This window comes from Larus michahellis, chromosome 3, assembly GCF_964199755.1.
Source record: "Larus michahellis chromosome 3, bLarMic1.1, whole genome shotgun sequence".
NCBI lineage: Eukaryota > Metazoa > Chordata > Aves > Charadriiformes > Laridae > Larus > Larus michahellis.
In genome coordinates this window covers 76,650,569-76,676,620 of record NC_133898.1, presented here as the reverse complement: position 1 = coordinate 76,676,620, position 26,052 = coordinate 76,650,569, and the positions used below count along the sequence as shown (strand labels likewise).

At 37.0% G+C, this 26,052-nt stretch overlaps 1 protein-coding gene across 10 annotated transcripts in view; it reads right to left on the bottom strand.

Annotated features, from left to right (window-relative positions):
• Nucleotides 1-7,258: 7,258 nt before the first annotated feature.
• Nucleotides 7,259-26,052, bottom strand: part of FAM184A (family with sequence similarity 184 member A) — a 73,949-nt gene continuing 55,155 nt past the window's right edge. For 2 of the 10 annotated variants that reach the window (XM_074580863.1, XM_074580862.1), the window contains 9 exons: nt 23,882-24,094; nt 21,429-21,582; nt 20,876-21,003; nt 18,434-18,618; nt 17,800-17,946; nt 14,610-14,727; nt 13,786-13,890; nt 9,943-10,145; nt 7,259-8,191 (listed from right to left, as the gene is read on the bottom strand). In XM_074580863.1, coding sequence (XP_074436964.1) covers nt 8,110-8,191; nt 9,943-10,145; nt 13,786-13,890; nt 14,610-14,727; nt 17,800-17,946; nt 18,434-18,618; nt 20,876-21,003; nt 21,429-21,582; nt 23,882-24,094 — 1,335 coding nt within the window. In that variant the 3' untranslated portion in view covers nt 7,259-8,109. The remainder of the gene's footprint in view (nt 8,192-9,942; nt 10,146-13,785; nt 13,891-14,609; nt 14,728-17,799; nt 17,947-18,433; nt 18,619-20,875; nt 21,004-21,428; nt 21,583-23,881; nt 24,095-26,052) is intronic. The other 8 variants (XM_074580867.1, XM_074580865.1, XM_074580870.1 and 5 more) reach the window with 6 other exon arrangements.

Here is a 26,052-nt window from a genome sequence, read left to right as displayed (position 1 = left end):
TATGTTCTTTGAGTGTATACTACAACCCAGTGATGGGCTTTAACTATTTGAAATATTTTATCTTTTAAATAGTTAATTCTACTTCAAAATTGAGTTCCAGGTATAAGGAGTGAAACTGAATCCCAGTTCCTCTAGCAGTATGCCTGTTTCTTTGCTTTTCAGCTACTTTGTAGCATATGTGCTCTTCTAACAAGTGCTTTGCCTGAATTCTGTCCCCATTGATTTCCGTGTAAGTAGGCTGTCTTCTGAATTACTACATGTGTTTTTCTCAGTACCTCTGCTAATGTATTTGAGTATCTTTTTCATATATCCATTCAAGTCTTGTGATAACACAGAGAATTACTTAATGCCCCCTTAACTTCAAAGTGTTTGAAGGATCTTAAAACTTCTTTATTGAGCTACTCGCTCCTAGGACCTCCCATTCTCAGCTTGTATTAATGATGAATTATAGATATGCAATCAAAACAAAAATCACTGCCCATGTGAGATCTTAACCAAAAAGCATACCATACTATCACCAAAGTATCAGAACTGTGACAATAGTTCTATAATAAAAAGATATCAGAAGAAATGTACAAAACTCGTACTTTGATAGGAATTTTTAGAGTTGGAGAGGAAAATCAACATATTTCAACAAAAAATATCCTTTAGATCCCTTATTTTCAAGTTTTGATATATGGCTTCAATATGTAAAGTAACTCTCTTACCTGCCTTAATTAAACTAAAATAATTACTTTGAATGTCTAACATGTTTTTTCTCCCAATCATATTTAAATCTGTGATCTTAACGAATAAGAAAGCTACAGTCGTTACTTCATCCCTGTTGACTATATTGAATATCTTGCCATTCGTGAGTTGATCTGAGGAACGTTTGGCCAGCAGAGAAAGGAAGGGTCTTGGAATCTTTGGGCAAAAGCTTCTCGGGTGGAACTTCAGGTGCTTTAAATCACAAATAACATTTCTCTGGATTGCTACTCCATAAGCTATTGGAAGAGGATTCCTGCATATGACTCCTGTCTGGTAAATCAGTGGATAGAACTTCAGTTATCTGTGCTGCGTTGTTTGTAAATACAAACTTCTTCAGAGTATTTGTAGATATTGCCTAAATCCTCACCTGAAGGAGACGCTGTTTACAACAAAAGTCTAAGGCTGCTTCAGGGAGGTATAAACAGGAAAAGTTTTAACCCTTAGATATGGCTGTAGAAGCAAAAAAACATTTTGAGTTATAAAATGGTCTTATTCTAACTAATTGAATGGATATGTCTGCAAAAGCACTGCTGAGACCTGCACCCAATGTATAAATTGATCACTGTGAAAATTCAAAGCCATTTCTGGTCAAGATTATTCTGGGTGGAGTGTCAAGCAAGCCTCGTCTCCACAATATGCTTTCAGTGTCAGCTTTACTCAGTTTATGGTGCTGTCTTGCAAGGTACCAAAACCAGGCTGCTTTTTTCTCGTGATGAGACTCGGCTGTTTCTGCACGTTTGTTAGGCAGATCAGCACAGTTACCTGGCTTCTGGTATGGCAGAGCTGCAGTTTTTGTGATTTCCCGGAGGTGTCCATCTGTGCTTCCTCAGACTCGGTGTTTTGTAGCCTAATCAACTAGAGCAACAGGATGAAAAAGAATTCAGCAGCCTGCAACTGGAGCAGCTAATTACAACTACAGAGCAAATAACAGATATTGGTGTGTGTTGTGCTTTAACCCCACGCAGCCGCTCGCTCACTCCCCTTGGTTGGGATGGGGAGAGAAGAGTAAAAAGGAGGAAAAACTCATGGGTTGAGATAAAGACAGTTTAATAGGTAAAGCAACAGCTGCACACACAAGCAAAGCAAAACAAGGAATTAATTCACTGCTTCCCATTGGCAGGTGGGTGTTCAGCCATCGCTGGGAAAGCAGGGCTCCGTCACGTGTAACGGTTACTTGGGAAGACAAAACACCATCACTCCGAACATCCCCCACTTCCTCCTTCTTCCCCCAGCTTTATACACTGAGCATGACGTCTTATGGTATGGAATATCCCTTTGGCCAGTTGGGGTCAGCTCTCCCGGCTGTGTCCCCTCCCAACTTGTGCACCCCCAGCCTACTCGCTGGCGGGGCGGTGTGAGGAACGGAAGAGGCCTTGTCTCTGTGTAAGCACTGCTCAGCAGTAACTGACACAGCCCTGAAACATCAGCACTGTCTCCAGCACAAATCCAAAACCTATCCCCATAGTAGCTACTCTGAAAAAAATTAACTCTGTCCCAGCCAAACCCGCATGCTGTGTAAAGGCTGCGGTTAGGTAATGCTTCCTACAAGAAAAAAAAAAAAAGGGTATTTATCATTTTATTATTATCTAATAATAACTAGTAATGGTTATGTGCTTAGCTGAGTAATGAAGAAATGTTTACTCAACAAAAAAAAATACATTATGCCCTTTTGGAAATCCATGATGTAGCCCCTTTCGAAAGCATGGTGCAAAATAGGACAAGAAAAAGTAATTATCTCAAACGAGCGGATGGAGACAGTGCTGGTAGTTACCAGCCTGAAAAGCTCTCTTGTCCTGGGCTCAGAACGCTTTCCACTTTGAATGTCTCTCTTACATAAGACAATATTACTTTTTTTGCTTTGAGGTCACTTCTGAAAGTCTTGTGTGGTTATGAAGACTAAAAAATCCACCATTTTTCAGTTTTACAGAACATAGTGTGTGCCCTCAATCTGGAAATGTCCCAGGAGAGTACTAGAACTGCCTGCTAATGCCGTGGTCAGGGTGGCTGGTACATGTCCCACTCCGGCCTGCAATTGGGACACTGCCAACACAGCTGTGCTGAGAAAGGCTCACGGATCCCACAGTAAAGATTAGGTAAAGATTTAGCGTGAATATGGTTGAATGTTCCTGTGACCGTAAAACGTGGGCTTCAGCATCTGCCCTGAGAGATGCCAGTTGCCAGCTGTGACCGAGGCTGCCGGTGGTGGTTACAGCCTGAAGTTGCTGCCCCCTTTGTGCCCCGCCATCACGCTGACGATCTGTAACCGAAGTTAAACAGCCATAGTTCCAGTAGAACACTCAGCTGCTCTCTAAACTTTTCTGCTCGTCTCTCGTTGTACGTGGAAGGCCTGATAATTTCCAAGAGTCATAATGAAGCCAGATTTCGTTAGTCATTATTGAATTATGCTTTTATTTTCTTAAGCTTGGCTCTTCTTGTTCCCTAGCAACGTTGCTATCAGTGCTGCTGGCAGCAGCTGCTTCTTGTTGTGTTCAGCCAGCTGTTTACTGCGAACAGGCCTCTATACCCCGCTTAACTCTGAACATAACTGAGTTGCCTTAGTGACAGGCAATTTATAAACTCATCCTTAAGACTGTGCAGGACTCCAGAGCGGATCAGTAGTTCACCTCATGAACCCAGGAACATTAACCATATCATTAACCTAGGAACTTGTGGTACAATTCATAGAGTCAACAAAGCTTGAGTTGTCTAATTGTGTATGTGGCTGAAAATGATAAATGTTAACACAATTGTGCAGTAAAAGAGCCTGATATTGAGCCCAGCAAATAAGTTCTACTATTAAGAGAAATGGAGTTCAGCGGTCGGTCACGCCGAAGTGGAAAAGTTCTGCTTCATCTTGGCTGCCTGGTTTTGTTACGTGATCCCAGCACTATCCACAGGTACTTCCAATTACTGTAGTGTATCTAAAGAAATGGACATTTATTTATATGACCAAAATATACTGCAAAGTAAATTAGCTTTAGAATTGCAAGATGATTTCTATATATAATTGTACATGGAAATAAGTCATATTTCCATTTAAAGATTTTGCTAGGGAATGTGTACATAAATAAAACCGATACGATGCCCAACACCCAAAAGTAGCTAAAAAACAATGCTACGAATTAAGCGTTTCACCTTTATTACAGTAAAAAAAGGTTTAGCATTTGTCTATGAAGAATAGTAATGGTACTGTATTGGACTACATTGAACATACCAGGAAAAAAGCAACATAGTTCCTGTAAGGAAAGACAGTTTGCATCTTTCAAGGCTGTCGTATTTTTGCAAATGTTGGTTAAAAAAAATAATTTAAGAAAAATGACAGGCTAGGGTTCCTCACACCTAAATTTAGGCAATGAAGGCACTTAGATTTGTTGCTACTCTACAGTCTTTACGCAATCAAGAGAGATAATTGGGCAGATTCACCCCTGAAGCTGCCTGTTCACTGCAGAGGAGGTTGAAGATCATTATTTTCTTAAGTGATACGACGCAGTAATTTTCTTTCTAAGGGAAGTAAATTACAGCAAAGGAGGAAAACTCGGGGTCTAATTTTCTAAGTGCAGAATTAGTGAAATTTACCTGTAGATAACGCAGAGATCATGTAACAAAATTCACATATAACTTAAAATAAACTTTAAACAAGCAAGAGATTGCTCTGACACCATGATCAGGTCTGATTTCTAATATTATGTGTGAAGTCTCCTGATATTCTTTCGGAATTCCTCATGTCCTGTAGTTTTTAAATCGAGCTTCAGAGTAAGGCTAAAATGGGAAAAAGAAGTGAATGACCATTAGTGAAAAGTTAATATTGGGATTTTCTATCTATGATTACTGGGATAGTGTATTTGTTAACAATGTAGAGAAAAGAAAGGACCCCATTTTTTTTCAGTTGCCACCCCAGAAAGGCAAGTGCTGCAACCTGGGCTATTGCTCAGAATCCCCCCATGTTTCAGTTACAACGAACAGAAACATTTTTCCCCCAAGAGATTGCTGCTTTCAGTTTTGAAGCGCAGCTCATCAAAGGAGTCCTTTGCAGAAAGAGTTTTTTAGTGTCAAAAAGCAGGAAAGTTTAGGTCCAGAGATTACCTGCATCAAGAGTGAAAAAATTATATTCTGCTGTAAGAATGAAAACAAAGATTCTTGCAGCATTATAGAAAACATTTAGGAAGAAAAGATGATGGGTATATCCTAAAAACACCCAAACAGTTTATATTCTTCAGTTTTATATTACATAGATATTTTTACTCTAAAGTGATCAAAAAATTACACGTTAAATGTAGAACTACTCAAACCAGTTAGAAAATAATTTTTTTCTTCCAAAATAAGAGATGATGAGAAAAACAGAACTGAAAATTTATTTAGACTAAATTTGAATGTTCAAAATTTTGTAATATTGACCCATGTAATTTATTGCCAGCACTTCACATAGGACTAATATTTTCCTTGAAGTCTCAGGTAAATATAATACACGCATGCTGAAGTAACTGAAAAAATGCAAAAGGAAGCAGTCAGTCTGATAAAGCGATTTCTATGTTGGCACTGATTGCAGTTTGGTTTTCAACCATCTTTGGGCTTTTTTTTTTCCTAAGTATACCTTCTGGGTACGATTCCTGCTGCAGAAAAAAAAGCCATGCAGCTCTTCCTTGTGCTGTGAGATCATGTCCCCTATGGGTCAGCTAGAGCAGTTTTCTGCTAACCTGAAAAATTCACCAGCATTCAAACTCTTCTCACACAAGTAAGTGGGGCAATCCAGCCTGAAGGGCTGAGACTGATCACTATGATGGCGTTCCGATAAATGTAGGATTCTGCTGTGTTTTGCCCCCGTATCAAGTATAGGCTGTGACTTCCTTCTTCCACAGGAAAATACAGTAAGGATTAAAATATCACAATCTGTGTTGTTTGCTCTTTCTCCTTTTATTGTTCTTTCTGACTAAAACTAAAGGGTCGGGGGAATTAGTTACAGTAAGTGCTGATAATGAGACTTAATGCGTCAGAGTGCAGAGAGAGAGCTCCTGAGAGCCAAAAGATTTTCTCGCCATTGTAAATAATACTATGCAACTTCACGCTGATCGTTTTACCTCCTTACTCGGAGTTGTGTGTTGAGCTAGGAAAGACTGCGTGCCTGTGTGAGCAGAGACTTTGTTGCAGAACTCTCTGCACAACCAGACTCATGAATACGTGCACTTTTAGCTTTTTCCAGAATACCGGATACTGCAAAGATCAGGAACACAAGAGCCCCGGGATAGTGCAAGTTCCTGTATTACTCCCAAATGTCAGATACTAACTTTTTTTAGGAACATATTTTACAAGGTTCTCAATGCCATTTGGTCGAAAAATCAATTTTTTCCTTGTTTCTTCGGGTGGGTTTTGGGCTTTTTTTGTTTGTTTGGGTTTTGTTTTTAGGAGACTGATTCGGTAGCGGAACAGCTGCTGGCTGTGGCAGACGTGGTAACCGAGTGCTTCTTAACTTTCTTCTCCCTTCCGAAAGACAAATGCCTCCTAGCAAAGAACCAGTGGGCACACCTGCCACTGAATAGGTAAAGTAAATGCAGCTATTATCATTTTTGGATTACTGTTCAGTTACTAATTCCATATGTAAAAATGTACAAATGAAGTGGAGGATGGCAGAAAAAGGCTGAGCCCTTGCAAAGCATGGAAGAAAAAAAAATACGCAACACTCACTTCAGAACATTATAACAAAATGAGCTACTGTATTTTATTTTGGGTAACAGCCAAGAAATCTGACATTTTGCCCAATATGGCTTTCTTCTAAAATTAAAAAGTTGCATATACCTACAGTTGAGTCCACCAGCTACAGAAAGTCTGCTGTATACATCTTTAATCCACGGCAGCATCACCAGAATACAGCTTTCAGTGGAGTTTTTAAACTGAATTATAAGATAAAAGTTTTAAAATGTTCATTTAGAAGATCTTATATTGTTTATATGAAAACATACAAATTTTTCATTTATACATATTCTACATATAAAACTCATTGTAATTAGCAAGTGTCTTTATCTGGGTATTTACCTTTGTGCATATAGCGAAAAAAGGATGTAGTTAGGGCTTCAGATGAAATATTAAAGTTCAAGACCTTTGTATATGCTAACTAAAACCTTATTCAAATAACTCAAACATTTTTTCCTGCTTTGAAAAGATAAGAGATTCAGCTTAAAAATACATTCATAAAACAAAGAGACAATTTTCTCCCTGAGACTACCAGTGTGAGTTACTTTGTGGTAATCTTTGAATGAAAAAATATAAAAAAGACAACAAGCTCTAGCTTTCTCTATGCTGCAGCAAATTTCTCGAGCAACACTGACATCATACAAGGTGTAGATTGGAGAATCATGCTCACTAGCTGAAAAAACATTTTCATATATCAGTTTAAGAAGAAGAAAAAACAACTTTAATACAGACAAGGGAAGATAATTAAGTTTTAATGAAAGGTCTGTATCTGTAGTATGTATAAATGGGAAAAACTTGCGTGGGTGTTTTCTTTTTTTTTTCATTTCAGACATGAATTTTATCCGAAGCAGGACTATGTGCTCAAAATGTAGATTCTTGATTTATGCAAAGATACTTCGTACAGTATTCAAAATGTTTAAAGTGTGTTTTTGTTAATATTCATAAAAGAAATACATCACTTGTGGGAACACTTTCTGCTTGAATTCAATGATAAAATGTTCGATTAGAACTAGCTGGCAAAAATCTCATGAGCAACAGGTAAGGAGTCAGCCCCCCCCGGTGAACAGCTCCTGGTTTGGGACTTTTTTCATCCTCTCGTAAAAATTACTCTGCTCTGAAGGCTGGCAGCTACACTAGTTGTGCTTTGTTTCACATTCTTCCTTTTAAATGTTAGAAAAAGACAGTTTTTAAACTGCTACAAAGTAACAGAATAGAATTGAGAAGCATTAAACGTATCCTGCCTAAATTGGAGAGAGAGTGAGATGCATATAGTTTTTCCTTTGACAATTTAAATTGTATTCATAGTCACCATGCAATTATGTTATTTTCTGGGGGAAAGCCTTACCTGAAATCAAAGAAAACACATTTATAGGAAAAAGGGGAAAAGCATTATGTTTGTTCTACCAAAATTTATTATGTAGTAATTACAAAGTTTAAAGATTCTTCCATTTTAAATAAAAATAATAGTTATAATTACACACATTATATAGTACCATGTCAAGTGATTCCAACAAATATAACATGAAATACAGTGCAGTTTCAAATCAGAAAGACAAATACTTTCTCATTCACAGTGTTTGACAAATTATGGGAAAGCTTGTTCACATGAGGATTTATTTAAGGTCATGCTCTTATAAACAGTCCACATCACGCTGTGCCACAAAACCAAACCATCTCTCAGAAGGTGAAGTACCGGGCAAACCACTCCTGGCGCTGGGGATCTGGTGAAGCCACTGGTGAAGCGTCAGTCTGAGGAGGGCTAAATTCACAGAAAGAAAAAAGAACAATTATCCCACAACTACACAAAAAGTACAAACGTTAGGAGGAAAAAAAAAAAGCACGGAGAATATTTGGTAATGAACACGGTCGGTTTTCCCATGGGTTAATGATCAGTGTGCCTCAGGACATGATTTAATGTCTCCCTACAGAATCTGTGATCATCCACTCCATTGGAGAGCACCAGCAGCACGGACACGGCAGTTCAGAAGCCGCATTACAGGGTGGGCAAATAGTATTTTGGAAAACATAATTTAAAATCTCAGAAACAGCTGAGGTTTTCAGGAAGAATAAAAAGGGTTTTCTTGGAAAAGCGTGACTGTAGGAGGTCCTCTTTTAGCATCCTTTTCCTGTGGTAAAGTTAATTTTTCAAAAATATGATGCCAGCATCATATTTGTAGACGTGCTCACAAAGACCGGTTGGCAACTGAACAAAAATAAACACTAATTTAATACTTAACACTGATCACAAATATCACTTGCGTTGTTGTTCGTGCACACATTTAGAATATGCTAATATATCAGGAAAAAAGAACCCGCTGCACTGCAAACAAGGTTTGTTTCCCCCTTGAACGCTTAAAATTGTCACAAAATGAGCAAGAGAGAATACTTAAATTTAATTTAAATTTAATTGTACAATTAAGTTCCTTTATCAATAAAAATCAGTAATAAAATAATCCCTACTGTATTACTGGATAATACAGAGCACAAAACAAACTGGAATGGAAACCCCATCAGGACAGTCCAGGAGTTCATGCACATGCACGTTATAGGTATCTGAGCACACTCATGCACATCGCATGCACAGGAAAAAATAAGCGACAGTATTTTTTTTTATAAAGATTGTTTTCTCAAAATAGACTGGTTTCCTTTATCTATCTTAGATTCTATTATTTGTTTCCTTTTATAATTAGTAGTTGCTAGGTATGTGGTCTTTCGCATTAAACCAAAAGAGAGAATAAACAACCAACTGTAGAACTGGTAATTACACATTGCTTTAAGTTGCCAACTTAGAGGTAAGAGATCAGCACCTACTCAATACAGAGTACGCCGCTTCACTGCATTTAATATGTAGGCACATAAAGGCAAAAGACTAAAATCCTGCCTCTAAAATGCCATTTTTTAAGTTATTCAATTCACTACATTAATTTGTGAGAGAATAACTTGAGACTTTAATGCTGGTTTTGATTACTGGCAGCTCAGCATTAAGCATCCAAGCACGCACGTTTCCTGTTGCTGTAGTAAGGTTACTCCTATGAAACAACTGGATTTAGGTGAGGAAAGGGGAAACACGAAACATTCATGTGGCACAGAAAATAGTTTTCTTACATAAAAACCATTATCACGTAATACCGAATAAAAGAAATTCTGTGCTAGTATCAATTCCTAAATGGCAATCAGTAAATAACAAAAACATTTAAAACAATTGTTCATATATGTAAACAATTGGAAGCACATGAATTCCGTTAAAGTATCTAAACAGGTTTTCAAAGTTCAAGACATGGAAAAGTGAGAGAATACTTCACATTTCAACAAGGTCTACAATAAAAAGGAATACTATAAAGAGGTTACAAATATAATGTAAAAATTGAAAATGCCGTAAGAGTACTTGTACCTCTGAAAGGTTGATAAAGCAAGTGGGATTCAGCTCAATAGGAATGCAAAATTTTCCTGAGTTAAGCAAAAAAAAAGAAAAAAAAAAGAAAAAAAAAAGATTGGTGAGGCAGGGCTCACCTCAAAAACGTCTTGGGCTCTTTGGGTGGCATTGGCTGTGGTAGTGGTTTGCTGCTGTTGAACTCAATATCGTGGATGGGTGAGTTAGGAATGGGGTCCAGGCGGTTGGGATGTCCATTGCCCACCACTCCGCTAGATTCCAGAGCACTTAGATTGGGGACACTCACAAACCTGTTTGTTGATTTATCGTTCTTCTTCTTTTGCTGCATTAAAAATAACAAATGTAAGGAAGGCTTCTTGCACCAGGACAGATGAGGATATTTGCAAATGTAAAAGTTGTAGGGAAGGCTGGTTTGGGTTTGGTGGTTTTTGTTTTGTTTTGTTTTGTTTTTTTAAGGGACAGATTGGGCTTTTTCCCCAATTGTAGTTTTACTATTTGCTTTGACCAGAAGTGAACACCACAATCTTTTGCAGCAAAATAAAATTTCTGATCAAGATGATTAAGTTATTAAGACTTAGTGTAATAATCAAGGAATATATTATATGAGATCTTCCAACATTTTGCTCCATTTAAGACATTGGAGAGAGGAAGTTTTCCACAAAATTGTCATTTAGTCTGTTAAACCTTTCATGTTTACTTAAATCTTTTCTTGATATCAGTGGAACAGCTCTGCTGTCAAATGTAATTACAGCAAATTTCAATGATGAAAAAAGTGAATCTCTCCAACAGGTTTCACCCCATCACCAAGGCACGTTTTGGTAACCGGAACACGGAACCTAGAAAGGCAGCTACATTTCTTTTGAAGCAATTACGCCCTCATAGTTAGCAAGCAATATAGCGATACTGCTAGAGATAAAAAGATTACTGTATAGGAGTTCAGTTTCTTGCACAAGGGAAAGGCCAGGCTTTTAATGCTACTACAGCTGCTGCTTCTAGACACCAGATGGCACAACTGAGCATTTCTCTTTTCTTAATACTCTCCATACTCCCACTGATAGTAATTCAAGGGACTCAAAATACTGAAAAAATTTATATCACTATTTTACTCTCCATAACACATCATACAAAGGAATCAGTATTTATGCTCTCTACTTTAATAGATATTTTAATGTAAACGGATGATTCAAATAATTCTGTAGGTTTTTAAAAATAGCTGTGTGACAGAATGCCATGTGTATTTTCTGTTTTCTATCAAATATTCCATGTCTACAATAAAATATTAATATCAAAAAAGCCTTATTTCCAAAAATAGGATTTTTGAATGAATGGATTCATTTATTCTCGTGAATTATGTATTATTTGAATATATAATAAATACTTCCTTTCAATTACATATATGCAACCCTAACAAAGCAGCTAGGGGAAAAACCCCTTAAGGGCTTATGAACTACACAAATTTGAACTAAATAAAGTGAAAGACAAGTGGAATCTCATGTTGTTTCTATATAATATTTTCAAGCAGAATTCCCCTTGAAACAGAAGAGCCGCTGTATTCAAGGGTGGGCAGGAGTTCAGATGGAGACAGAGAGATTCCTATTGTTTGTTTGGACTTTATTCTGTTTAGCTCTCTGCTGGCTTTCATTTCAGTGCCTGACCTCTCCAGGGTTGGCAGATGCAAATGCTGCTAATTGTAGCCACACTGGTGGGTGTGTTTGTCAAAATGCAATTATAAAACCCCAACAATCTAACAGCAAGCTGTAATAGAAACCAGTCCTTTTTAAGCATCACAGTAAAAGATCATTAGCTGCAAAGGATCAAAATAAGATGGTCCCATACACTTTACCTCTGTAGTGGCTGAAGAAGCAAGAATTAACATTATGGTGAAAAAAATAGTTTGGAAAAAGTAACCAACTTATGTAAAATACACCTGCAAGGTAATACACACTGTAACTAAAACTGTGTGTTAAACACACTGTAGTTAAGTCTCTGTGCTTTGTAGGTGGCTCATTTCCAGATAATGTGTGTTATCCACTTAAGTGCTTAGAAGAATGCTACAGTTTATATTTATTCTCTATAGAACAATCTATGCTTCTGAAGCAGTCAAATCTGGAGACACAAAATTGTGTGTATTGTTTCCATGAAATTCATGCAAAGTATTAAGAAACTTCAGATGTAACAATGTAATACTAAACAGATCCATTGCATAAATCAGAGAAGCTGTAATACATACTGCAATGGCTATGATTTTGCATTAATATGCAAAGCCTGTAGTAACTCAAAATTCTGTCTTTTTATTACAAAAAAGAAAAGAGAATGAGATTTTCGGTTTCTTTGTAATTCATTCTCCAATAACACAGTACGTGCTTTGACAAAATGAAGTAACATAGTCCACAACTTATGAAATGAGAGATCAAAATGTTCTGGCATACAAAACGGTTTTAAAGTCTAAACAGATTGAAGTGATAGAAGCATATTATAAAAATACATGGTTTATCACTACAGAAATCTGATGTTGAAGTACTTCTCCCAAACACTTCAGATTTCACACAAAACACAAGCTTAAACATTTCACGTCTTTATAAATGAGTGCTTCAGACAAACTTCCAAAATTTTCAAACAACCTTTATCACATAAAAACAAAGCATTCAAATGGTATCTGGCAGTCCTGGTATTGTCTCTACTGGGCCCAACCTAAGTTCTTTTATGCACTTACACATAAAAGTTAGGCATCTGCAGATAAGCTTGAGAGAGCTGCTGGGCTCCTGGAGAGTAGGAGAACACTGACAATTTGCAGCAGAGTTAGTGCAGAAGTGGGAAATTCGCTGATCTGATGTGAAACTATAATAAGGCATAGCTAAATAACATTGCCTGATGTCAAGTAACACTCCCAGACCTCCTCTTAAAAAATGGAGCCTGAACCTTGATCACTGAAGCTCTCAGGGACCTGAGCTGCTCCTGTTGTGCCCCTTGGCTTACCCTCTGCTTTAAAACCTTCCCAGGTTCTTCTGCCTCTACAGCGGGGACAAATCTCTTCCCTTTCCATGCAGATGAAATAACCTATGGGTTATTGTCACAAGGAGGAAGAAAATGTCAGAGGACTCATTCTTACTCCTGAAGTGGTGAAAAGAAGTAGAATGAAGGTACACTACCACAGTCTATTAAAGTTCCTCATGAAGGAATGCTGCTGGCTTTTGAAGTGACAGGGAGGCTACTATGCCTGCTTGTACACTAGCCTTCGCTGGCTGCTATTCAGCAGGATGGAGAGAACTGGAAAAGGTTGCTACTGAAGTGTTTTCACTTGTATGGGAGGTGACAATAGCCAAGAAGGCTAGAGGCTGACTTCTATCTCCTGCTGCCCGCACAGTGCATACCTTGTTTGTCACTCCACTTCTCCAGTATTACTCTGTCTCTCTCCATTCGGACTCATGCCATGCCCTTCTCATACTCTTCTCCTTCCCCTTTTACCCTTATTTCCTTCCTCTACTGTCTCCTCTCCCTCTATCTTTCTAATGCTCTTCCATCCTCAGCACCACCTGAAAAATGAAGTTGCCCTTGCACTTTCCAAAATAACCAAAAATTGAACTAATGAAATTAGTTTAATGAAACTAAAACCGATTATGGGTGTCACTGTTCTCTATTATATGCTACAGTACTGCCCTCTGTTGTCTTTCTGCCACTTTTCTATTTTGATTTTGTGAGAAGGAACCGTGTTTCATGTCACACGTGTCTTGCAAACTAGGGCAACTGTATTAGTGGATCTCTCAACAACACAAAAGAAACAAACCTACACAAAAGTAGAGACAAATGGAAAACTATGTTCCTTGTTTTGAATACGTCTTTTAAGAGTGATATATGTATCCATGCAGGCACACACACATACACACGTATTTCTTCTTTTTACTATATCCTGAGTTTAGATTTTTTTTTTTCTTCACTTTAGCAATGAAGTCCATGGAACATACCTTCACCAATGGATTAATAACACCAACATTAGGGCTTGCATTAAACATTTTGTTGTAGTTAGTCTCCCTGTTAACTAGCTCCAGCTGATAGAACTTTTTGTCCTCCTAAAAAGAAGAACAAATAGAAACTTCTTTTTATGCATTTTTCAATCGGTTAGTGGCCAAATCTGCCTATAGAATGATCTCAAATAAATTTATGTTTACGTTTCTAAAGAAACTGTTAATTCTAAAAACCGCATTCCATATTTAATGTGTTTTATATATTATTATATGTAAATATTAAATAATTTCTATTTATGCAGCTCTGTTGCAGTTCTATGCTGCTGGGAGCGAGCACATCCTATGGATTTTGCACTGGGAAAGCCTCAGTATAGTTAACTTCTGATCTCTACTTAATTTGAATTTCCTCTTTCCTTCTTGCTTCTCAATCAGAATCTAATCAAACTAATCTGAGTCAGGGTGTTGTGCTCTGAATTTGGGAAGCTCAGTGGATCAGAAAATTGGTCTTAGAAACCTCATAGAAGGGACTATTTCTTATACGGCTTTCATGGCTGGCTCAGTCCAAGATTTGAGATAGTAGACATCTGATCAAGGTCACACTGAAATATTTTTTGTAATAATGTGTTATGCTTGATTGTGCAAAACTCTCTGTATCTAATTAGTTTTACTATTTTGAGTCATTGGAACCATAGGAATAATGTGTTAAAGGATATGAATAACACGCTAGCAGGATTGGTTCTTTAAATACATTTCAAACGCTTTGAAGTAGATAAAATTTTTTGTATCCGTCAAGATATTAAACCAAGAGAGCATGAAAGTCTTACAATCAATTTCTTTATGAGTTGGTCCCGCTCTGCAATTAGGTCTTTCAGTTCTGAGATAAGCTGCAAGTCTTCTGGTCTTGATTCTCTGGTTTTATATTTTTCTTCCATTTCTTCTAAACTTTATAGGAAAGAAGAAGACCCCCTTTAGCTTGATCCAGTGTTAAATGATGAGTGAATAGTCACATTTTTGATTAGTACAAAAAAGAGTTCAGGGAGTAAAAACAGAAGATGACTTTCTTATCACCTTGAAGTAAATTAATTTCTATGTTATCATTCAGCTTTAGCTAGTTAAAAAAAAAAAAAAATCAACAATAACCACAGCCTTTGCTCCAGTAACTAATAATCTGGGCAAAATTCTAAAAACTTAACATCTTTCTTGTGCATGCAGTACTACGCGTTTGAAAAAAGGCCTCTTGGAAGTCAGAGTGAAAATAAGGCATTCAAAACCATAATATGGACAGCAGAATTACAGAAGACATAGCTAAGATTGATTTTTCTGTAAAATATAGGGACTGCATTGCATTATATTTAATATTAACATAAATGTTAAAAAATGGCAATTCACTTTCTTGATGAGATACTGTTTCTTGAAAACAAACAGTATCATTTTTCTTTTTGTAGATGGCTACTCTGAATAAAGATGCAGGCTTGTGATACTGGAGAAACTGGACAGACAGACAAGGCTGGCACCGTCTTCCTCAGTTCATGCGGAACATACTGGGACAAAGATATCCAAGAACAGTGAAGACTAAAAGGTAACTAACTCCTCTCCACAAAAGCAACTTAGTACCATTAGAGATGAAATAAAGGAATGAGCTGCAAAAGAAAAGCAATAACACTTGGATATTAGGATATCTGGATTAAGAGAAATGTAACAATTGATAAACATTTGAAAAAAATAGAAGGAAATTTGAAATGCCCAGTGGGAAAGCATTAAAGGAGAGAAGTGAAATAAGCCAAGTGAGAGTGGAATTGTGCAAGTAACTGCATAAACCTCCTTGTTTCTTCTTAAAGAACAAGTTTTGAAGACATGACAATTTCAAATGACTGAGTCTCTCCGAAACATAAATATAACACTCATGATGCCAAACATTGCTCCAAAGGAAACTGCTAAAATACTTGTCTCACATATTCAACCCTCATGTCGATTAGTGAACCAAGTGTCAGAACAGATTCAGGAAATTTAACAAACCTAACGAAAAAAAGATATTTAAAAAACAAAACAAACCCTGAGAAAAATCTATACATTTAAGATGTCTATGTTAGCTCAAACTTGATTCCACAAGCCACCTGGAAGTAGACATAATTTGTCACTTTAGATAAATATTTTCCCTTCAGAAGCAGCTTTGTGATTTTTGAGTTGCATCTGAAAAAACAATTAATATCAAATTATATTTATAACCTTCAAATAACCTGTACGTAATCTGAGATTCTATAATGTATTTACATAAAACATTATGAATGTGAACAACATGACCATTTGCAGAAAAGGCACTGGACTCAGCAGAACAGAAATATGCTCAGTTGGCTTAATTTTTGTGTATACATTTTATGCTGGGTTAAGCTATTGTACACAGATCCCTAGAGTATAATACATAGTTATGCACAGCTGTCCTTTTATTTTCAGATATTTCAGAGAACTGTTTTTTTTTTCTGTTTCAAAGAGATAATATGTAATTTAAAGACTCTAGTGGTAGAGTGTAATTAATGATACCCACTCTCAATTACTGTAAGATAGATTCCGCATTTCATAAACGTTCACAAGGCCATGCTTAAGTAAGGCAGAACCTGGAAAGGGTTACTTAAGAAATAGCTGCTTCTGGTGGTTTTTTTTTTTTTGTTGGTTTTTTTTTGTTTGTTTGTGGGGGTTTGTTTTGTTTTGTTTTGGCTTCTTGTTGTTGTTTTGGTGGGGGTTTTTTTGTTTTATTTTTTTTTCTTTTTATTTAACTTCCTCTTTTGACATCTCCTTGCTTCAATTTACCGAGCAAGAGATAACACACTGAAAACCAGGTCAGGGCACCCTGGATAACGTTTGCTGTCTTTCGAACAGTGGCTACACGTCGCAGCTCTAAGTTGAGCAAGAACCAGTAGTGGGGAACCAACTAAATTCGGAAAATTTCAGGACGCTGAAAACCAAACAACTTAATGGGGGAAAACTTTAGGGTAAACAGCTCCAAAACCAGTTCCAGTGGCTGCTTATTGGCATGTTTCTCATACAAAATAAATGCAGTAAACAGAAGGTAGCATACACCTAACTTACTGAATGGCAAATTACCACATTTATCAGGGCGCAAAAGCACGCACATGGATGATTACAAGGGAGTAAGAACTAGAATTTTATACCCATCTTATTTGGAGACAATTCCTGAGTACTCATTATCAAGGAAGAATTAGATGCATTTGGGCTTTATTGGCCATTTTTAATTGATACTAACTTTAAAAAGTTTTCAATCGTATACTTAGAAACAATTATTTTCTCTGCCATAAATCTTTTGTGCTGCAAATACAAATCCCTCGGTGACAACTGTGTGTCAGGAAGCCCTCAATGTGCTATGAAAACCTCAGCCAGAAACTCTGACCGAATGGATTATGTCACAGAGATAAAGAATGAAGGATGTGGAAGACAGGAAAACACGGCTAGATGACACACTACTACACCACTTCTGCACAGAGGTGGTCTCACCCCAGGTGGCATTTTGACTCAGAGACACGCTAAGCATTCTGTTATTGTTATGCTCATAGCATCCATTTCAGACACTAATTTTCCTTATTTTAGCAAACCTGAGAATGTTTGCATCACTTATGTGCTGTAATCAGACTTCTTAATAGACAACATTGTACTGTTTATAAACTTGTTGAAGAAACTCTTGTGTTCTCAAAAAAGATGTATAAATGTTTGAGAAAAAACATTTGAAAAAATGTTTTCTCCAATTTTCAAGGAACTGCATAGGTTTAATATCTTTCCTACTTGAAATTTTTCAGTCTCAAGTCCCTAACAGTTCATCTCACTAAATTCCCCTAAAGCTTATAGAATTGTGTTGCCTAAAGAACGCAAGATTAGGCCCCATACTTAACTGAGGTTTTTGCACGTCTGCATCTCTGCAATATCTTCAGCAACTTGTGGACACCAGGATAAACTATTCACTCAAATGCAGCTACATACAAACTTTTTTAATGCAATAAAACTTACGAAATTTGTAAAGCTGAATTAATTTCCTTGAGCAGCTCTTGGGTCTTATTAAAATCTGCCAGCATGTTTTGTTTCTCTCTGATGTGATCTGCTGTCAAGACATCCATCTCTTTCTCATGTTTCTTGCTTAAATCTTGCTCATGCATCCTGTTTAATTTATTTTTTGTTAAAAAAAGAGTTATTCTAAAATCAGACTCGTTTGTTCATCATGATTTTCTGCCATGCTTTTAATGGCATTTACATAATACCAGACAACACAGAAGGAATTACTGATTCATCAAAACCCACTACTTACTGTCCTCCAGTCTTCTCGCTTATTTCATGGAAAATGCATCTCCTTTAATGCTTTTTTAAATAAACAAACATAATGAATTTAGAAAAAAAAAAAACAACCAAAACCCATTGCTTGTGCAGACTGTTACTAAAATACACCAAAATGTATCACTGAAATGCAGTTTAACTGTATGGTAACATTCACTAACTTTACTAGTAATGGGCATAGCTTTTCCTAAAGAAGACCGAATGATATATAACATCACTTGTGTAAGAGGATAAATTTAAAGCTGCAAATATTTCTTAAGTAAAACAATACATGAAATAATACACATTGAGTTGAGAATGGAAAAATTCATACCTGATCTGTTGGTTGGATTCACTGCGTATTCTAAGAACTTCTTTCCCTTTAAACTCTAATTCCTTGGTCAATGCACTTATATTTTCATGAAGATGCAAAATCTCTTTGTCCAGTTCAGCTATATGATGGTCTCGGTGTCTCAGTTCATCTTGTAGATCTGATATTCGGCATAAAAATTCTTTCTCCTACAATATAAGCAGCAGCAGCAAAAATTATTTTAAATAAATTTAAATTTAATGTCTCTCAGAAGCACAATACTTGCTTTTGGAAAATAACAGCTGAGCAGAATTTTCAATTCAATAGATAATTTCAGTTTTTGATGCTGACACAAATTATAACTAAAACTGAGGTTTTTTTTATTGTGTACAAGTACAAATAAAGAAGAAATAAAAGTTATGTAACAAAGAATTTCCATTTGCAAGAGAATTTAAAACCTGTCATTGTCATTGCCTGTTAAAGTTTGTGTAGCTTATCACATTTTTCCTTGTGCCCACACATACAACAAAAACCAGATACTGCTAAGAACCAGGGGGATGAGCATTTACCATTTTCTGCCTCTTCAATATACAATTTAGAAAAACTGTTTTCCCTTTACAGCCCCATACAACAGGACAAAATAACTCAAGATGTATGCCGTGCACCAACAAACGCTATGATTCAGAATTCTCCTCTCTTACTTATATGTAAATATAAGGGTCACAATTATCTCACAGCAGAATACATACGAAATAGTGTATATAATATTTATATTGTGTCCAATAAATCAATAAAAGTCATTCTTTTTGCATAAGAAATTCCAATGAAGTTAACATCTGGGAAACTCATCTGGAACACATCCCAATAGTTTTGATGATGATTCTCTGCAGCTTAGAAAAAGTCTGCAATAAACTAACCTTTTTCAGAGTTTTCCATTTCCATCTATTGCACTTCTTAGAGTTTCACAATATTTAATAACCATATAGTTTGCACAGATAGAAAATCAGCAGATATTTCAAAGTAGTTTTATGTATAATTCTGTTTTGTGCCTTCATGCATTCAGGAAATACAAAACATATCCTAATGCACAAATTTTATGGGACATCTTTAAGAACAGACCTCTAAAAATAACTCTCTACCTCCCTATAGAAAGACAACATTAAAGTTAGAAGAAAAAGCAGTGGAAAATTTATATCCACATATTTAAATATTTCAAAAAGTAGCAAACATAATCATCCTGCTCAGACGTCTCTGCATCTAGTTCAGCTCTGATCTTGTGAACTGATAAGCATTCTAATGCAGAATTAATTAATTGCTTTGCCCTCTCGTGCTTAGCAGATCAGTGTCCTGAGGCCAAGTGCATGCCATTTGGTTGGATCAAACACTTGATCTTGTACTTTAAACTTTTTTTTTCTGACATCTCCTTTAGGCGTCTCACTCTAGGCTTAAACAACACACGACTGAAACTATATCCTCCTAAATCCTGCATGTTTTTGCCCACTGCTGACAGCACCGCATTTTTGCTTCTAGTGCTCACACTTTTAAACCAGCAAGGAAGAGAAAAAGAAGGGCTCATCTTTGACTCTCTCTGTTTTTTGTAAAGGCTATATCCAACTAAATCTGCTTCCTCTGTTAATATATTTCTAAAACCATTCCTTGGTGCTGGTCTATCAATAAATCAATCCTGAAAAGCCTACTGTATAGGGAAATAAAGAAGTAATTTTCTGTTCCTCTTATTTCCGGGAGTCTGGCTTCCTTTCAATAGAGATCAAGCTTTGAATTTTTAGTTACCACTGGAAAAACTTATTGTGCATAAAGTGAAAAACGAAAGATAAAAGTGAATGAATGAGTTTGCTCCTGAAAGCAAAGGTAGTCCATACTGGCTTTGGGATTTAGGGGTTCGTTTTGCATTTTTTGGTTTTAAGGGTGGGGTTTTTTTTAAGAAAGAGTTGCAAGCTGTTACATTATCTTCTCTGCTTTCATTGGATGCTAATTTATCTTTTCCAGTTTGTCTTCTGAAAAGAAAAGATACTAAGCTACCTCTTAAGTTTGAAGCAATCATTTGGTTTTAAGCAACCACTTCTTAGCCATATCACTTAGGCTTCAGAGAGAAACAGTTTTTTCCTTTTTAAGTCCTGCTGGCAGCTAACGACAAGTAGAATTTTGCGTGAATCAGCGCTTTCCTCCCAGGACAAGCCAGTGCACTCGTGGATGGCTGCACAATTCTGAGAGGAAACTGCCTTGATATGGGAGCATTTACTAGGCTTCAAATGAAGTTTGTTGAAGGAAGAAAAAGCTAAGCAAGGAAGTTTAGGTAAACTGGTAGAGATGCATTATCTGCTGGTGCCGACTGAGTTTGAAGGATTACATGTTTGCTCTTCGCTCACAACAGTTGTTGCCTCCCGCTAAGAGAAAACAAATACCAATCATGCAATTTTACAGTCAGTTGCCAGCAGTGCCGCCTACCTGTCGCCTGCCGAGTTCTATGCTTCTTTCAAGCTCCATTTTGGCAGCTACCAATTCTTGTTGATGGTTGTGCCTTAGCTGGTCAATTGCTGCTGCATGTTGATGATTTAGCTCTGAGCGCAAGGAAGCTAGTTACCATGAAGAAAAAGAAAATTTTATTGTGCAAATGTTTACATTAATTAACAAGAACAGTCCAGATCCGTCAAGTATTGCTGCTGACCTAACACACACCATTTATATCAGCTAAGCAACTGTCCTGTCATTCTATTCCTGTTACTTTTTGAAATGTTCTCCATCATCAAATTTGGTTACTTGCTCTTTCCAAAACAACTTAAGGATAAGATTTTTCAAAAGTGACATATTGGGCTTACCTGTTAAAGTTTATACTGGTTTTAAGAGGAACAATTATGTCAACATTGAATGACTCTGAGACACCCTACAGTGTTATAACACACACACACACATATATATATATATATATATATGTGCATGTATATTTGTATGAGTAGAAATAATGGTTTTGGATCCACTTGCAAATTTGAAAATCGTATACCTAACATAGCTTTTCCTTCATCTTCCAGCTCAAATCGTAGTGTCTGAAGTTCCTGTTCCATCTCCAATTTGAAACCTTCCATGGCTTGTTTATGTGTTTCTTTCAGTGCCTGAAGTTCTTCCGAGTGCTTCTGTTGTAAACGTTCTTCTAATTCCTATGAAATCAAAATTGACAAAATTTATTCTATACCAGTTTAGGGATTTTTTAAAATATTAAACAATAAACATCTGGCAACAAAAAATCAGGCATTGGCATACTATAGGGAATATACTATAGCATCCTCATAGGGAAGCTTAGGAAGCGTGGATTAGATGAATGGACAGTAAGGTGGATAGATAACTGGTTGAAAGACAGAGCTCAGAGGGTAGTGATTAGGGCACAGAGAGAGGGCACAGAGAGGGCACAGAGTCTATTTGGAGGTCAGTAACAAGTGGTGTTCCCCAGGGGTCAGTACTGGGTCCAGTCCTCTTCAATATATTCATCACTGACCTGGATGAGGGGATAGAGTGCACCCTCAGCAAGTTCGCTGATGACACAAAGCTGGGGGGGGAGGGGTGGCTGACACAGCAGAAGGCTGTGCCGCCATACAGAGAGACCTGGACAGGTTGGAGATCTGGACAAAGAGGAACCTTACGAAATTCAACAAGGGCAAGTGTAGGGTGCTGCACCTGGGGAGGAATAACCCCATGCACCAGTACAGGTTGGGGGCTGACTTGCTAGAGGGCAGCTCAGCTGAAAGAGACCTGGGAGTCCTGGTGGACAACAGGATGACCATGAGCCAGCAATGTGCCCTTGTGGCCAAGAAGGCCAATGGCATCCTGGGGTGCATCAAGAAGAGTGTGGCCAGCAGGTCGAGGCAGGTCATCCTCCCCCTCTACTCTGCCTTGGTGAGGCTGCACCTGGAGTACTGTGTCCAGTTCTGGGCTCCCCGGTTCAAGAAGGACAGGGAACTGCTGGAGAGGGTGCAGCAGAGAGCTACCAACATGATTAGGGGAATGGAACACCTCTCTCATGAAGAAAGGCTGAGGGATTTGGGTCTCTTCAGTCTGGAAAAAAGATGGCTGAGGGGGGACCTTATCAATGCTTACAAATACTTAAAGGGTGGGTGTCAGGAGGATGGGGCCAGGCTCTTTTCAGTGGTGCCCGGGGACAGGACAAGAGGTAACGGGCACAAACTTGAGCATAGGAAGTTCCACCTAAACATGAGGAGGAACTTCTTTACTTTGAGGGTGGCAGAGCACTGGCACAGGCTGCCCAGAGAGGTGGTAGAGTCTCTGTCTCTGGAGACATTCAAAACCCGCCTGGACGCGTTCCTGTGCAACCTGCTCTGGGTGACCCTGCTCTGGCAGGGGGGTTGGACTAGATGACCTTCAGAGGTCCCTTCCAACCCTATGATTCTATAGAAATTATTAAAAATGCACTAATATTGCTCATATTTTCTTCTGTCACTAAGTTATCCTACAACTATATTTTTTCTTTTCAGTGGCTGATAGTTATCGAGGTTACCTGTGCGCAAAAACACTGTTCTACTCACAGTTGGAAAAGAGAAAAAAAACAGTCTATGGATACATTTACAATAGCAAGCAAGGTGATAAGGTGCAGATCCATAGATGTGTCTAGTGTACACACAATGCACATATGGGGATTTTTGCTCCCCATTGACACCCATGTCTACTCCCTATTGAAGTGTGTGAAGCATAATGTTCCTGGTGCACATCTTCTAGTTTCATTTGGAACAAAAGTAATCCACCTTGTGTGCTCCAAGGCCAGTCTATGATGTGAACCAAAGTACATTAAGTGGGGATAATGGGAAAATTAATTGCAAAAGTACACTCTAGATCTGAACTTAAAAAAACCCTTAAGACACACATCCTATTAAGTACCATGCAGTGCCAAAATTCCAATTTTAAAGCTGATTTAGTCAAGGTTTTAAAAAAAATATCTTGGGCATAACATTGTTATGGACATGAAAATTACCTTGCAAATTGCAGAACACAGCTAATACAATTTTTAACATAATGAAAATATAAAATGCATTACAAAAAGTCAATTGACAGGAAATATCAGAAAACACATACAAAATTAGGTAACTATAATGGAAAACACAGAGAAATCTATTCCAAATCAAAACTAGAATATGTTATGGATAACAACGTCAAACTACTGTAAAGAAATGTGTGTGTTGATAGTAATTTTTTAAATATATATATATACCTGTGTATATGCATATACTGGTAAAGTATAAAGCAAGACATGAAACAATGCCAGTATTAGACATGATTTTCAATATGTCTTAATCAGATTTAACTGGATAAAAATGTTACTATAAGACGTCAACTGAAAAGGAAATTTAGGAGTTATGGAGATCCTTTTCTTTACTAATTCCAGCTGCATACATAAATTGCTAAAATGGCAACATTCTCTAGTAATTCAGAATATCCTTATGAACATGCCTTTTGTTCTTGCTCCTTTGTTTCTTCCATGTTTTGAAAGGCAAGGATATGGGCTTCCTGAAGTGACTTATGCCTTTGTTGGTGCTCCTCTTCTAGTTCCTGGATCTCCTGAGTCAGCCTCTGTCGCTCCTGACTGAACTGGGCTTGTAGCTGTTGCAAAGAGCTCTGTGACTGGGAAAGCTGCATCTCCAGATTCTGCTTCAGTAAGGAGATCTAACCCACAACAGAACAGCAAATATCCATTAGTCATTAATACTAATATCAACTCTGAAAAAAAAAAAGAAACATTCAAAGGAAGAAAACACTTGAAATTTTAAAGTCAGGACGTTTACTAAAAGAGAGACAAGCAATGTCATCCACCTACTGAATTTGTTATTAATATTATATCTCAGAGATACAGTAATTAAATTTAAATAGTTTTCTAAGGGTTATGACATCTGTCAGTTCATACTACGGCACTACCTTGTAATACAATTTTTCATGGCTGAATTATCAAAATTTATTTCTAGGTTTTGTATAAATATCAATAAAAATGACACTATCAAGGTCTGAGATCAAACAATTATTGTTTAAATTATTCTTCAGGGGAATGTCACATCAATTCTGTAAGGAAATGCTTCAGTTGATAGGGGAGGATAGCCTGTGACATCTAGATTGGTGGATTTTTGTATCTTTCGATATGATATGGTCCTATCTTATTGGTAGTTCTCTCATTTAAAAAGAAATGGTAGCATACCACTCTACATCACAAATAAAACGTTACACTTGATGGATTCCCCCTGCTCCTTTTTCTTTGTTAGCTCAGTAATACTATGAGAGTGATGTTTCTGCTGGTTTTCAAGATCTAATAACTAAGCAATTTCAGTCACAAATACTGATTTTCTTAGGAATATCTGATTTTACAAATGATGCTTTTCACCCAACAAGCATTTTAATACATTAGAGTACACTTTACTCTTTGAAAAAGTCTCGTTTTCTTTGTATAATAATGTTATACTTTGTTCTTCACATCAGACAGCATCTTTTCAGACTGAAAATACAAAACCTGTGTTCCCTTTAGGGCCTAATAAGAGAGATACATCCTCCAATTCTGGAAACAAGATTTAACCAAAAAAAAATATTTATTTTTCCTTCAAAGGAAGGAAAAATAAAATTGCCATGTGCCCAAGAATTTGAATCATTAAGGATACTTTTCAGGCCTCAGAGCAATACATAAAATTGAATTATAAATGAAAGTCTGATAGTGTCATTTGCTTCAGCATATCTTAAAATTAATTATGCCAAATCAATAACGACATTGCACATCAATTTATTGATTTACAGAACATTAAAACCCACCACTTAACAAAAAATTAATAGCAGCATACCAAGGACAACTTGCAGCATGAACATTTTTATTTTTTTTTCAGAAGGACACAGCTTAAGCAGATTTGAAAGAAAAAGCTATATTTAAAGTAAAATTAGCATTAAAACAAAGGCAGCAAATTAACTTGAATGAAATGACCATGGCTCGCTGCATTTCAAATTCATCAGGTCTTTGTGTCTGGGCATATTTACTCTGTCTTCTACATACACTGTATCAACCGTATTTTACTTCAGATACATTTGAAGATTAGCCATAATTGAAGGAGTACAGCGAAGGCCTATGCTACGTTCTGTAATCTGAACTATATATCTGAACATAAATGCAGGGATCTTTACTCCAAAGTCAAATTTATGGGAAAAAGGTCCATAAAGTACACTGACGACCTGAATCCATGTAAGTTTTTAGTACCCACAATATCCTGTGGCAAGTTCTGGATCTTTTATAGACATGCCAGTACAAACGGCCATGTAATGGAAAGGAGTCAAAACCAGTTCCCTTTTCATCTACTTTATTACATGCATGTTTCTGTAGATCTCCATCATATCCCTCTTCACAGTCTTTTCCAGATTAAACAGTTTTGGTCTAATGGGTCACTCCTTGTATGAAAGCTATTTCATATCCATCATCGCACATCTCCTACTTTTGCCCCTTTTCTACTATTTCGTTTTAAGATTAGGAAACCAAAACAACATAAGGTATTTAAAATGAGAGTGACGTGGTTTTATGTTTTATGTTCTCTCTTTCATTTCTATATTCCTAACGTTTTATTTGCTTTTGTGACTGCTACTGAGCACTCAAGTGAAGT